This window comes from Saccostrea echinata, unplaced genomic scaffold (genome assembly GCF_033153115.1).
Source record: "Saccostrea echinata isolate AGI-Se365-2 ecotype Australia unplaced genomic scaffold, CSIRO_AGI_Sech_v1 ptg000016l, whole genome shotgun sequence".
NCBI lineage: Eukaryota > Metazoa > Mollusca > Bivalvia > Ostreida > Ostreidae > Saccostrea > Saccostrea echinata.
This window is the reverse complement of record NW_026889765.1, coordinates 6,628,097-6,644,475: the sequence shown is the minus strand read 5'-3', so window position 1 is coordinate 6,644,475 and position 16,379 is coordinate 6,628,097. Positions and strand designations below refer to the sequence as shown.

Below are 16,379 nucleotides of genomic sequence, written 5' to 3'. Positions count from 1 at the left end.
TGCTTGGAGCTCTTATTTCTCTTAACAATAACAAGAAAGATTGCTTTTTCTTTGATTTCACTTTTTTTTATCATTGATCTTCCTTTTTGGCTTTAAAAAGTCCATCCATGTTTCATCATCCATCGTGCACATTTAACAAATCTATTTTGTTAAAATATTTTTTATTTACGTAGACCGTTGGCACATTTAATGCCTTACCTCTGTGCCAAGACCACAAAAACATGGCTGAAAAATTGCTGACTCGGGGTTAAGCAATGATCCATCAATTAATACGCACAACAAATCTTTACTTACAAAAAAGGTTAATCCGAATTTCTTCACTTTCGTCTGATTCAAGAGTTTCGTTTGACTGGCAGCTATATCGGTTATATCTAACATCTTTGGTAACAATTAAGCTGTAGGTCTCTCTATCCTCTCTGTCTAGCTTAGTGCTGTTGACAAACCAAGAATATGATAATGGCGGAAACGTCTTGTAATAGTACGGAGCAGACGTAGATCTACTTTCACATTTCAGATTGGCATATTCTCCCACCTTTACATCTAGATCTCCTGTTATGGTAGGTTTCAGTGGTTTTCCTGAATAACATATTAAAGTTGATGGTTAGAGGAATGAAAGGAAAAAATTGACGGATTATATCTTTTATATTTGTGAAATAATTCTCAATTATTATTTATATCAATAAAATCCTCATTTTTAAGCCTTCATCATGTATGCTTAATAGCAAGTTTCACAGACAATTTTTTAAAGTTTACTTCATACAAAAATAATAAATCAAGGAAATAAGAAAAGCTAGAACAGATGTAAAACTAAAACAAAAAAAAAAAAAAACACCATGTGCATCAAGTTGATATTTTGCAGGGTTTACCAGAAACAATTAGAACAGCTCCTGTTTCTCCTGACCAAGCATTGTTCGCTGAAGGACTTCCTATGTAAAATCCAGCATCTCCCGCTGTTACATTTTTCACCTCAATCAGTATGTTTGTAGAATTAAAAGGGGGAGGATGATATACATATTTTTCAGTTAAGGACGGATTAGCATTAGTTATGTTTATAATTTGTGACACTGAGCCATTATATTCATGAAGAATGAAGTAATTTCCACTTTCTTGAAAATATTCATCTGTCCATGAAATGTTTATTGAATCGCCTTCCTTAGATTTTAATGCTGTGACTAAAATGAAAAAGTAAAATGGTTAGAAAATATTAGTATCTTTTATCATGTTTATTGTTGAGGCAGAACAAGTTTCTACATTAAAAGTGCATCGACTAAAAAAGAAAATTTGACAAAACAAAAACAATAAATACATTCTTTTAGTTGGCATATTTCTGCCCCCCCCCCCCCCCCCACACACACACATAGAAGATAGATTATGTTAACATGCAACATAATTATGAAGACATTCGACTTAGTAATGTCAACATGCAAATAATTATGTTGACATACAAGCTACATATACCTTTAGAAAATCTAATTCTAATGTTTGTAAACTTACTTACTAATGCCAGTTTAGGACATCATAAAAGCAAGCTGCGACAGAATTATGTTGACGTGCGACTTATTCATGCTAAAATGCGAGATAATTATGTTGACATGCGACTGATTTCTGTTAACATGCAAGATAATTATGTACACTTGCAAATTATTTCTGTCAACATGCAAGATAATTATTTTCACATGAGAGTTAATTATGTCAACATGCGAGATATGTATGCTGAAATGCAACTTATCCTGCATGTTGACATACACTTGTAAATATCTTGCATGTTAAAATATAACTCGCATGTTGTCACAATTAAGTCGCATGTTGACATTAAAAGTTTCATGTCGACATAAATTGGTCACATGTTGACATAAATAAGATGCATGTTAACATAATCATCTTGCATGTTGACATAAATAAGTGGCATATTAAAATTATTATGTTTCATGTTAACAAAAGTAAATCAAATGTTGACATACATGTACATGTAAATATCTTGCATGTTAACATAAATAAGTCGCATGTCAACATAATTCTGTTGTATTTTAATTGTATGATGTCGTATACTGGAGTTAGTAAGTATGTTTACCAACATAAAAATTATATTCTTTAAAAACAATTGTGGTCATTTGCACGCCAACATAATAATTTTACATGTAGACATAATTAACTTCCATGTTGACTTACTTTTTTCGCATGTTATCAAAATTCAATCTGAAAAAGCCGATCTTTTGATCCGCTCACATAGACCACTACACAACGATCTGAGGAAACCCCATCTCCTGGTAGGCTTTCTAATATATTCATTAAATTTTGACCAATCAAAGAGATCCTACTCAAGCGGCATTCGGGAAAATGAATGTAGAAGTGAAAGTAGCTGTGGAGAAGATCTTATCGTTTCGTATAAAACAAAGACCTAAAAAGGCAAGAGCAAAAACTAAATATATTTCTGTACAAAAAAACTGTGGTCGTTCAAATTTTGACAGGCTACGGAAACCAGGATACGATTTTCCGTTCGTGTATCATCGGGTCTTTGCTTCTGTAACTGAATTCGGAGATACTTTTAATTTTTCAGAAGCAAACGTTTGATTGGATTATTGAAGGTCACCTGGAGATGACCCAGAATGGGGTTTCTTCAAATCCTTGTGTAGCGATCTACATGTATGTGAGCGGATCATAGGACCTGATTTTAATCAGTTTGAACCTACTTTTTCTTGCACGTAGGGGGCAGAAATATGCAACCATAACATGAGAACGGAAAATGCACTCAAATGGATTGATATTAAAACTAACATGGTAAAGAATAGTCAACAGAACATTTAAAAAAATTAAAATTGAGAAACACAAATGGTGTTTGGACATTTTACTAGAAAGACTCGTTAAAGGTAACCTAACACCAAATTAAAACTTTATGATAAACGCGATGACTTCAACGTTTCAATCGTCAATATCCCTACGCTTATTTATGTAGCAATATACCTTTATCACCTGCATATGTAGTATATATCTCAGTTGCTTAGATACGCAAGAACATCTTTTAAATGAGGCAACTATTGACAAAGAGGTTGATGAAGTAAAAATATTGGCAGTCTTTTTAAAGTCATCATTTTACAAGTTCTATGGACAATACAATGACCTTGTCGCAAATACAATTTACAATTAAGTCCAATGCTGATGGACATTTTTAATACTAATTGTTAGGCCATTATTTACACACTGAATAGTCTTCGGATCTTTCCGTTTTTTCCCGATTATTACACGAACCACACGGCAGGTGTGATCCGTCTGCAGGGGATGCTCAACCCTCCATGGCAACTGATCCCACCTCTGATGTTTAAGAAGTCTGTGTTTGCTACGCTCCTAATTTGTATTGTTTCAATGGACTTTTGAGCTTGAATACTGTTCCTTATTTCCATATTTCGTATACCATTTGCTTGGCACTGTTTTTTTGCGTTTATATTTTCATTCTTGATAAGATAATGGTTGTATATAAAAGTTCAATTCATGAAAACCATTACCAACACAGCTCGCTTTGTAATTTGAAGAACATGAGATTCAGCCCCGACAACGACAGATTTAAGTCGATATAAAATAGATAACAACTGTTCCAAAACCAATGGCTCGGCACTATGAAGTAATTTTTTTCGGTCTTCCGGACGAGACCTTAATTGTATTTATGTGCACCATAAAGTAATTTATACCATCTCTGTTACTAGAGTATTTGCAATCCGCAAATAATTTTTGTTGCTACCTGTAACTTGATTTTATCACCTCATCATTGTTTATCTCCAGACGATGCATTCTGTTGGTGACAATTTTTTGACCCACGTCCTACTCTGCAACCACTCCATGCACTAGTCAGTTGTAACATTCTAGCATATAATGTATGGACACAAAGAACAGTATTGAAGCTCAAATGTTCATTAAATAATACAAATTTTGGAGCAGAGCAAACACGGACCTCTAAAAGATGGGATCAACTGATATGGAGGAGTGAGCATCCCCTGCCGACCAATCACACCCGCCGTTTGCTCCATGTCATGATCGGGAAATAACGGAAAAATCCGTCGACAATTCAGTATCGATTCAACTTAGAGATATTCAACCTGTATGCAGGTGATGAAGGTATATTGCTGCATAAGTAAGGGAAGTTCACGATTGAAAAGTTAGTCATCATGTTTATTATAAAGCTTGGTTGTTAGATAACCATTAACGTCTTTTTCTAGTAAAATATCCAAATATGAAACAGATGTGAGGGATTCCGTGGTATCTTTTATTTCAAGCTCACTGGGATACATTGTATCGACATACGATTGGAAATAACCATTTATTTATGGAAATAAATGTCGAGTTGAAGGCCAAGGCAAGTCTTTTCTTCTTTTCAAGTACAAGATTTTAAACAAATTCTGCTTCTTATGAATACAAAAATAGGTTTGCTAATAACGGAGCGCAATTGGTACCCATGGAAATAACAATAGATTGTTGGAAAACCTGGTCTCCAAAACCACATAAATATATATTGTCAATCAGAAACTCAAGCTTCTTTATAATATCAACTTCAGAGTACTTGTGTGTACAATCAGAATGATTTTTAACAAAATAATTTTGCAAATGACCAATGACAAGTTAAGTTAATTTACGAGTTCAATTTTTATTGGAAAAGCAGCTGTCAATGATATCAAAAAGCCTGGACTTTAATTTATCGTGGGGTTGGTTGTATATAAAGTTGAAAAGTCGTAAGTTTTTATGTTGTTGATTTTGGTCAAATTTTGTGATTAAATTTTTCAAAAGTCCTTTGGAATTTTTTAGTATCCACATATCATTTACACCACTTCTCGTTTATGTTGGTGCACAGTACTCCTGAAGTTTCTCCCTTATTACTAGCATTATTTTAGTAAGGAATAAAGAAAGAGGTTTGGTAGAATATTTACTGGAACCCGCTATTTACATGTATCTATGTTTGTAAGTATTTTTATGAAGTTTCGATTCGGAATCCAACACAAATATGGTAATTCAAATCCATGTAGGTTTTTGGGAATATTAAAATATTCAAAACTGACATATGCTTTTGAAGAATTTCCTCCTAAGAAAGGAATCTATCGGTATAAGTTGGATTACCACTTTTTGAATAAAATCCAATTTCCTCTAAAATAAAATTTAAATAATGAGCCTTACAAACAAAGACATTGTTGTTACCTGCTTTGTCAGCAGGGACCAGTACATACTGATCATCTAATCTATTTAATTCTTTTTTCACTTTTGAATTATTGAACACAGAGGGATAGTTGGTTTTCATTTGCCCCTCAGTCGCTTAATGCGAGATTTTAACATACATCCAATATATTTAATCCATTCTGACAAGCTTAAGGTGTCAAGGTCTTCTTTTTCATATCTTGCCTTTTTTAATTACGTAAAATATATTGTCATATATACTTGTTACTTGTAATGAGTATTTGAATTAATTATATCTACATACATACATAAGTAGTGGTTTTGTTCTTTGTCTCTAATTTTCAATATTTTATAGGTTAATCATTTTTTATAATATTTACGTACTTATTTGTCATGCTGCGGTTCATATTCATAAAAGGTTGACATGTTCTGTTAAGGGTTGTCCCATCCTTTTTGCCATTTTTCTATTCATATCTTTATTTTTTCATAATTTACATTAATATCCTTAGGAGGGGTACATTAAGATACGGACATGTGTTACTTTTGTACGTATTTGGTTAATTGGTTTAATATTGTATTAAATGCCAATTTAAGACAGTTTTATTATTATGTTTTAAAAATACAGAGCAAAGTAGACTCATGGATGGAGATATTAAATTATATTGAGGAAAGTCAAACACGATTTTATAAATGGGAAAAAATGAAGAAAAAGAACAGTTATCAATCTCAAAAAATCTATATACAATACAAATCCGTGAAGAGAGCTTAAAACATGGATCCCTGGAAATTCAGAGGGGGAGGGGGGTTCAGGTGCGTATGAGGAGTAAGCATCCCTGTTGACCGGCTACACTTGCCATGGGCCTTATGCATTTATCAAGTAGACGGAACGTTCCAGCGTCAAAGTCAGCAAAAAAAAAAAAAAAAAAAAAAAGGCCTAGCAATTGGAATTAAATAATTCAGCTTAAATAGGAGCCAATAATATGAGTAGAAACTAACTCCATAATAGCCTAGATTGTCGATTAAAGGTAAAAATTTTAAATCCTTCAGTGGTAGCTGGTGAAGTCTATAATTGAAATTGCCTATTAAGGGACCAATCACTTACTGTGGAATCCTTGAAATTCGTAGGGGCAATTTTTTTTTGAATTGCTTATTTTACAAGTTTATTGAGACGTAATTTCGTGTATTCTCTCTATGATTTTTAACCCTAGTTTATTAATTCATGAAAGATGTTAATTCGTGGATGAGAGATACCCACGAATTCCACGAAAATTGAGCCACCAAGAAATCTAATGACTCCAAAATCTCAATCTGATATTTAATTACGCGAGGTTACTTGGACGGATAGGAAAACTTTTTTGTGAGTTGTTAGAGAACACGGCTCAAGTAAATCTATAAACTCCTTGCGAGACTTAAAAAGAAGTTTTGAAGAATGAGGTATTCCCAACATATTAACCGTGAACAGTTTATTTTTACTTTTTTATCCCGGATAAACTTCAACAGTAATGCATATAACAAAATGCCAGTGATTATGGGGAAATTGATCTCAGCGTCAAAATATTATCAATTAGAACATTTACCAGGAAATGTTCTATGTTGGTAAATATGATATTGCTATGCCGTCAGATTTTCATCGATAAAGTTAAGTTTCAACGCATATGGATCTACTGCACGCTTGTTTTCATAGTAAGGAAAGGAATGAAAATTTCACAGATTTCATAAGTGCCGATAACCATGTTATACAATGTACTATAACACTTTAAACAGGCATATGGAGAGGTGTAAAACGGGAAAAAGAATGAGGATTAATGCTTTTTCCCGCCAAACTTGCTACGCATATAACATCCCTACTAATGATATAGCGATTTGAATTCAAGACACGTGGTGTAGGTTGACCCATGTCGTTATCCGATTGGTCAAAAGGATAAGCAGCGTATTTATTCTGTGTATTTATAGCAATTAACTGTTATGGTTCTTGACTTCAGTATATGGAAATCGTCCATATAAAGCTGTGTTAAGATTTTTTGGTAAATGAACATATTGAAATGTAATTTTAACATGTATATTTTTTTCCAAAAAAAAAAAAAGCTTTGCTGCCTTAAGATAAACCTTAAACAGTAAACTGAATAACATTACCTTTTGTCGACATTTTGAAAAGAATGGAAAGAATAAAAAAAAATGTGAAGTCGTACAAAAATAAGACCGCCAGAAAATAATCTGCCTTGCTTTGAACAGCATTTCAATCAATGAAATAATCGAAAATTTTTACATTATGCATTTTCTATCAATCTCAAAAGAGAGGAAGTGCACAGTCCAAAGACTGTAAAATACAGTAACTTCAATTCTGTATACCGTCTTTCAAGGTAGTTGATTATCTTTTGTTATTAATAATCAATATTTTGCTTAGGTTGGAGTAAAAATCAAAAGAGGTATTTATGCTTTTATATACAGATGTGAAGAAGTTTGCTAGTTTTTTTTTTTTTTTTTTTTTTTTTTTTTTTTAATATGAATAGTTTTCGTTCGTTTAGCTCTCTTATGGATTATCCATTCCATTAGATATTCTTTATATATTCTAACAAAGGATAAATAGAAAAAAACTATATCACCATCAATTGTTATATGTGCCTTTATAGAATAATGATATTTAGTAGAAGAATATACAATGAAACTCTGAAAATATCAGAAGAGTAAACAACCCATGCCGTTCGGTCATATTTTCTATGAATACCATTTACATGGTCATGTAAATGACAAAATTTAGTATGGAAGGGATATCATTTTCTTAAAAATGTAGAAGAAAAATTGATCGATCAGAAGAATTCGCTCTTTTTTGACCAGCGTTGTATTCCATCGTATGATTTTTCTATCATTTACAAATAAAGTATTTTTTTTAAATACTTACTTAATCGCTATGATTCTATATAATATTTGATACTAATTTTGATATATTAATTTTTCCTCGAAAACCAACAATCATATATTATTTCTTCTCCATTATTAACAAACTTACCATTATACGTTTTCTCATAATCCACATAATCTTCGGCTTGTGTTGAGGTATTATACTTCCGTATTCTGATCGTTACAGATGTATATGGCAAACCAAATTCCCCTATGAACTGGTCATTTGTAACCGATATCCAGGAAGTTGCTGAAAAAATAATTGATGATTTGTACATGATTAATGTTTGAAATATTGGACCGCTTGCCATTCATAAACTTTGTCGATATCATTAACGTCTCTCCTTTAACAATTCAATATTTATTTTTTCTTCTTTAATCTCTATAAATATTGCATCTTTTCATAAAAGAATAATAATAATTGTAAAAATGAAATAAACACCCACATATGCTCGGGTGAATAACCTTTATAATTATTGTCCGGAAAAAGTAAGAGGTTTAACCTAGCTTTGATTTTTACTATTTATATACATGTATGTATTACATTACAAGTTTAGACTTTATCAAGTTAAACTTATCTACATGTATAACAGCCTAGACTGTTATAGATATGTTTAACTTGATAAAGTCTAAACTTTTAAGTAACATATGAATATTCCAAATAGGCGGGTATTCAAAATTTGCGAATTTTTGACATTTAAGGGGGAGAGTTAATACAGCAAAAAAATTATACAACTCGGATTTGTATGGGTATACGCACAGATTCGATAATAAAATACGTCAAATCTTTCATAAATCCCTTGAAGAAAAATGGCTGAATGAATAAATATGGTTCAACAAATAAAACACAGAAGAAAAAAATCATCTTGATTATACATATTTTCTTGATATATCAGTTAAAATTCATTAATGTTCTAAGTAAAATCTCCAAAATTTGCAACAAACTCACTTAATTAAAAATATTCCTTTATGAAATAGAACTCACGCACGTTAAAAAGGACAAAAAGGATCATGTCTTCATACTTCAACACCAAAGGATGACTGCACTTAAGGAAATGCGGAATTTGCGACAAAATAAACTTTCAAAACAAGCATTTTTCTTTTCATTGCAAGAATGGTCAACATCCAATCTACAACTTTATGTAATTACGTTTAATAAAAGTGTGTATTTACGAAGTTCGAAGTTGTTTTCAAAGGCAGGGGTCATCACAATTTCTTGAATCTCCGTTCGATAATGAGGACGCCCACTTATTTACTGACTTTATACATAGTCAGCGCATGTTTGTCTATTTTTCTACGTTTAACAGTAGTTGTATATTTGCATAAATAATAATGTGTCAAAAGGAGATTAATAGACAAACATGCGCTCATGGTTAAAAAGAGAAAAAACTGCTTCTTCTTACATTCGCTCTCTGTGTTGTAACCAAGGATTGTGACATGTTGAATATTATAATTCACCACGTGATTTCTTACCTCAGGTAACTTTGTGAATACTAAATTCCGTCACGTGACTTGTAAGGAAGCATGTGATGTGCTAACTAGGACATTGTGTTCGAACACGTTAATTCATCTGGCATTGATATAAATTTGCTTTAATTACATTGATGTGCTCATATTGTTAATTTCGTTTTGAAACCTTTGTCAGAAGTGTATTTGTGCTATACAGAATGGAGAGGGAGATTGGAAAGAGTGATCACGTTCGCTTTTCAAAACATGTCATTGTTATTTATGTACATGTAGTCTAATTTTAGAGCCATTCTTACAATGTTAGCTCCACCTCTCATGCATATCTAATGTTCAATCAAGGGCAGGTAAGTGTAAATTCACTATATTTGGAAAGCAGTAAGGACAAAAAACATTGAATCATTTTATTGTATCACAGTCTAAAATCATTTTAAGATTTAAATGTGGTTCCAAATTGACAGTATTCTTTCATAAACATACAAAAGTGAGATAAGGTTTAGATATAAAAGCAACAGAAGCAACCGAAAAGGACCCAAAAACAGGCGTTAAGTGCAGTCATCCTTTCTATATGAGAAGGTTTTACTTCGCTCCGTTAAACATCTGTTTATTTAAGTTTAACCATTTACTAAAACATGTCAATTTAATCAATGCTTTTTATTTTGTTGATAATAGCTTCAGAGCTGTATTTACAGTCCTGAGCTCCCTGTGCAATACAGTATTTATTTCTCTAAGGTGTTTCATTACGTAATTCTCTGAGCTACATGTATTCTGCTTTCTCTTCTATCACTTTCTTTCATTGGCCGTCTTCCTAGATGCTGATTAGTTTAAAATAATTAATATGTACATGACAACGCGTAACTATGTATTACGCAGGCGATTTGAAAAACCGTGATTCAATCGAATTGCAGTAGGTGGAGCGAAAACAATAACTGCACTTCTCCCTGTCGTTTGTTTATAGCTCATTACCAGGAAAGCTAAATATTGGTTTTCCACTCTCTGCAGCCCCAAATAGAGACAAAACACGCGCCTACCTTAAAAGAAGTTGATATTAACATGCTATATACTAACAGTGCGAGGGTTATCCATAAAGTTCGGGAACAAACGCTATAATTTCCTGAATAAAGTCCTCACTGGCATACGTGTATAGTACTATTCTAATAGAGACCAAGATTTAGTTAATATAATATATGAATTATATACAAGCCGTACGGTCAAGTCTGACGTAAAGCTTATTTCATAATTACGTCTTAAAATAGGGATTTTGAATTTTTTTCTACATGATCATGAACAAGCGCTACATTTTCTTTTTTATGCCACACTGACAAGAGTGTGCAATAATATTTATGTAAAGACCATAATTGATTTAACCTATAAAATTCAAAACAATACACGATAGTTTTCGAACATCATTAAACAGTTCGTATACACAAGCTACACACCACAGTCCAATGTAGCGCTAGATTTATAACAACGTCATGAATAGAAAAATCATAATTTCATCAAAATGACAATGGTATTCCACTTCTTGTTATATCTCCAACATTGTACACATCGTTTAAAAATCGTGTATACCAAACTCAAATTAATGAACTAAATATATTCCAAAAACTTCGCTTTGTTTGAATAAATATTTTGTATCTGACTTCGTTTAAAAATAAAATAATTTTATGATTGGACGGCGTTCCGTTCGGACAGCCGAAGTCGCTTTTTCTGTCAGATTTTGAAAATATTTCTTGGCGGTTTTTATTATATATTTTCACTGTCTGTATAGTAAGCGATCCTAAAGATATCAGAAAATGACCATAGTTGCTTTATTTGTGACACATGCAATTTTTATTAAGCAATGGCTCGTTTTATTAAGAAAATAATCATTTTAATCATAACACTTTATTTCAAGGTTTATGGTATTTTATTGCTGGGCCGTGCGCACTATCTGCAACCTTGAAAGACCCCATTTTTTAAAACAAAAATATTAAGTTAAAACAATAAAATCTTAACTCTTCTGACTTGGATTTTTATAAGAAATAATTTGATTTACAATAAGAATACAAAAAATCATTCATTTTGACAAAAACGACATTGTCCACGAACCTAATGGACTACCCTCGTATTCAGACCCTTAACGACAGGGACTGCAAATGTAGAGACTGGAATGAAGAGCGAAAAGAATCAGATTACTGAAATGCGTACTATATCCTTTTTTTCTATTGATGGCACTGCATTTTCTGATTATCTATTCTATTTTTTTTTTTCAGACCAGCGAGCTACAGATATGCAGCTAATTGATTGATTGATCAAGTTAAATCTTCACGATTGCTGAGGTTCTTCGATTTATTTAGATTCTTTTCTTCCCTAGTTAAGCTGATATACATGTAAATAAAATTAAATGGTTGAAAAATAAACATAAACCTGCCCCCCCCCCTTGCCAAAGTTATGGAAGCACAAGATGATCTACGTATATTATTTTTTTGATATACATGTAATTAATAAATTCATATAAAGTGAAAGACATGATCAGGTAGCAGCCCAGTTTCTCTTATCTAATGTTATGTTAATGTATTTTTATAAATATGTTTTTCATTCTTGAAGTGTCTGCAATAAATATTCTACTAGTTCATAAAAAATTATAAAACATTCATGAAGATAATCTACTTTTTTATCAGCCCTACTGAACATTATGCAATGATGAAGAATTCAATGGTATTTGATAAAAAAAAGAAATGAATCTTACCTTGAACAATGCATAACATTGCGGCTAAAACCAGGTATAGAGGCATGAAAACAGGCATGTATGCAAACGTAAATTATCAAAATAAACAGTTAAATTATTTTTCTTTTCAATTTTAAATTCCACAGAACAAGGTCTTGGCAAGAACCAAATTTTAACGACTGTGTGAGATGGGTATCAATATTCCTAAATTTTATGTCAATAAAACTTCCTTCCGTTTAATCTACTAAAATTATTACAGTCTCATAATGGGGAAGAAATTAAAACTATTTTAATTTCTGTTTAGTGAGCTGTAGATTAAGAAGTGTCTTCTGTTGAACACAGTAATCATGTAGTTTGTATACAGCACATCAACAGGTTGTCAGAAGGTCGAAACAAGGTCGCAACTGACCTTGGTCGGTAAATAAGATAGTCACCGTTCCTTCGCCAAGCGTTCGGCACTTTGAAGTGAAAGTTGCGGGTTATTCGGACGAGACCTTAAAACCGAGGCCCCGTGTGACAGTAGGCGATGGCACAATAAAGAACCCTCACTGCTCAATGGCCCTAAGTGCAGAGTATATGTCAATATTTGAAGACTATTTGAAGCCCATGGTGACGTCTCTGTTTGTTTGTTGTTTAACGTCCCTCTCGAGAATTTTTCACTCATATGGAAACGGTGGAGGGCTACAAATTTTGACCTATACTCGGCACTTAGGGCCATTGAGCAGTGAGGGATCTTTTTCGTGCCAGCACCTAAAGCGACACACGGTCTCATCTGAAGGACGGGTCTCCACGTCCCGCAGTGGGTTTCGAACTTCAGAATTTTTTTCATACGTAGAGCATACTCTTGCAAATCGAATCAACTGAGAGACATAAACCCCATATGCAGGTGATAAGGATATATTGCTACATAAGCAAGGGAAGTTGAGGAATGAAAAAAATAATAGACAATATTGCTTCATTTAAGTACATGTAAAACCAGTCCACTCCTCATTATCATTTTGAACTAGACACAGAAAGTGATCATGAGTACTTGACTGTACCAGTTCAATTAGAGAAAGATAATATGTATTGTATCTGTTCATATTTGCAGCTAATTATATACAAATCATGGAATATATTTATCAACGAACAGCATAGAAATTATTTACAAGTTGTGCTCTGTTATCACTTCATATGTTCTAATATGTGAATATATGTGTGCAAAATTTGATAATAATGGTTATTGGCTATTTGATGAAAGCGATTTTTTCTTGGAAAGGTGACAATTAATCGTCAAAAGGATCGTCAAATTTAATAGCTATTTTTCTCTAATTTTGCCCCATAAGGTATGATTAAGTTATATACAAATATTTGATTTTGATCGTGGGTCACAGAAGCAGATCATCAAAATTAAAACACCTTCTAAAAATATGTTTATGTTTAGATACCAATTTAAAAAAAAAAACTTCATGTACGGATATCTCTTCAATCTCTACTAGCATGAAAAAACAAACAAAAGAAAAAACTACAGGAAGACCCCCCCCCCCCCAAAAAAAAATATTTTAAAAGAAAAGATTATAAGGCGTTAAACTTATATTTATTATTAGCTTCCTATGCTGCAGTACACATTTCATGCAGCACACAGTTTTAAAATGGATGTTCTTCCTTGAAGGGACGAAGGTCGGGTATTAATTTTTTTTTTCTATCATGATTTTATTCTTCCGTTTCAAATTCATTATCTTAATTCCATCGACCATGTTTTTTTCCGCAATCTTATATTCTCTACTTTGGATTCTGAAGTCAGATATTAAATACATTTGTACATTTTCTAATTTCGAATAAATACTTTTTCCGGAAAAAAAATTTTGTTTTTATTTTGGACTTTTATTCATTTTGCCTAAAGAATATAATTTTGACAGTCATATTTTAAAATTAAACTTTAAGCATAAAAAATCGTGTTCTATGTGAACATGTATGCCTCACCTTTAATTACATAGCTTATCATTGTAAGTGTTATCATTTCTAAGCTATAGCTATAATATCTCTCTCTCTCTCTCTCTCTCTCTCTCTCTCTCTCTCTCTCTCTGCACTAGTTTGTAGCTGTTGTCAGTTTTTATGCATTTGATTTCTCAAATATGTGTTTGTTTAGCTTTCCCAAGTCCTGGCATATTTCTTAAAGATCATTTCCTAAGTAAGTAAAAATTTGTTTTTGTTTTGTTTTGTTTGTTTATTTGTTTTTTTTTTTTCTTTGTTTGTTTGTTTGTTTTTTTTTTTTTTTTTTTTTTTGTTTTTGTTTTGTTTATCCAGAAAAAAAATAGCCCTAACTTAAGCTTAAAATTAGCACTATTTTAGTAATATCTAAAAATTAACATCACAGACCCCCACTTTTAATTTCCTTATCTGAATATATAAGATACTTTTAACCATTCTTCTTAAATTCAGTAAAATGTCATTACTTTCAAATGATTTTATTGCTTGTTAAAAATTTTAATGTCAGAAAAATGATATTTTTGAGTGCAAAAAGGTCAAATAATTGAACATGCGAAGTAATTTGAAATTTTTTTTGTTGTGACGAATTTCAATGTGTCTATTTAAGATGAAATAAGACTGTGTTTGTTCCCATAATTTATTTGAATAAATATTATTGGAGGAAAACTTTAAAAATTGATGATGTGTAAAAAGTATTTACAGTGCAAAAAGGTCAAACTAATTGCTCTGTAGCATCAAAAGAAGCGCATTGACCCCCATTTTTTGTTTTGATTTTTAATTAAGCTATGTGTGTAGATTCTTAAAATATACTTGATAAAAAATTCTCATTACTTTTGATGACAGGATCCAACCTCCTTAAGTGCTGTATTTAATATAAATAATTTGGTAAATAAACTACATTGTACTCGAAAAAAAGAAGGCGGAAATACTTATTCATATCTGAAAATGTTCAAACAACTTCAAACTTGTGTTTTAAATAGTAACTTTAAAATTTGCAAAATCTGATTCTCATGTTTCCATTCAAATTTGTAAGATTACTTTTATATCAGTGAGAGGTTATAAGTGTCTGTAAGAGAGGGAGTGTGTCACTGTGTTTGCTTATCTTATTTGGCTAATTAATTGACTGAGACATCCCTGACTTGCAGATAATGAGGTGTAAACTGTGAACTACCTAGTGTTTAACTTTCATTTCATTGAAGACAAACAACATTATTAAAACAATTAATAGCTCTCAAAACACTTTTTCAATACAGAATGAAATTGTGCTATTAGTTTAATTACTTAAAGACACATTTAATTTTTTACTAAGAGTTTATTACTAAGAGTTCTAATTTACTTTTTTTTTTAAAGACACGTACAGGAATGTTTAATGTGTACTGTCAACATACGGGCAGCCCAAATACTTCTAATGAAGTAATTCACAATAAAATATTAAATAATTTTTGCAACAAGTCAATAAATATGGAGGTTTAGATCCAAGGTTGAAAGGAATAAATAATTCCTTGGCATATTTCATTGTAGGAATCATGTCGAATCCCTCATTTGGGCATTTAATGAGAATGTTAGCCAGAATAAAATCTTAAAAGAATCTGCACTTAAACTGCAGCAACACATTCAATTTTCAGTGGATAACATCAACATTTACCATTTAAATATTGCTTTGATAAACTTGGAAGTAATCGATTATCAATCAATTGCATCTTCCAAAGTAATTGATTACAATCGATTACAGACAAAAATGAGTGTAATCGATTAATAATCGATTACACAAATTCCTCTAAGTAATCGATTATTAATCGATTACATTTTTCAGTAATCGTGCCCATCCCTGATTGAATACGATAGTAAAAATATACAATGTGGTCAAAACACTTATCAATGAAAATTTTGTTCAGAAATTAAATAATCTTGACCAAACTGGGTCCAGAGAAGGTAAATTTAACTCGAAAAATTCAGATATAGCAAAAGTGTTTGAAATGTAATTCGGATCAATATCGTAGTTTGTTTAAATTTCTGCAAAGTTACTCAGAATCAAATGATGTATAACCCTGAAATAAACTGCAGTAAAATTCACATAAGAAAATTTAATAGAAAATGATAACTACTGTTTGCTTCCTTCATTACTCTTTACATAGAAGCAAGCATGACTGTGATGAAACCTGAGTGGCTATGTCTACAATATTGA

The 16,379-nt window shown here is 31.8% G+C and overlaps 1 protein-coding gene across 1 annotated transcript; it reads right to left on the bottom strand.

Annotated features, from left to right (window-relative positions):
- Positions 1-286: 286 nt before the first annotated feature.
- LOC133188772 (uncharacterized) lies at positions 287-12,266 on the bottom strand. The gene is made up of 4 exons (XM_061324260.1): positions 12,248-12,266; positions 8,162-8,302; positions 867-1,172; positions 287-576 (listed from the first exon to the last, which is right to left on the bottom strand). Exons 1-4 carry the CDS (start codon positions 12,264-12,266, stop codon positions 287-289), a joined length of 756 nt encoding a protein of 251 aa, XP_061180244.1.
- Between the last annotated feature and the right edge of the window lie 4,113 nt (positions 12,267-16,379).

Bases quoted from the DNA above. Each gene is read 5' to 3' on its own strand.
- LOC133188772 (XM_061324260.1), bottom strand. The intron at 1,173-8,161 runs GTAAGTTTGTTA...TTTTCATTTTAG, and splicing joins TTATGAGAAAACGTATAATG to TCACAGCATTAAAATCTAAG. The intron at 577-866 runs GTAAACCCTGCA...TATGTTATTCAG, and splicing joins AGCTGTTCTAATTGTTTCTG to GAAAACCACTGAAACCTACC.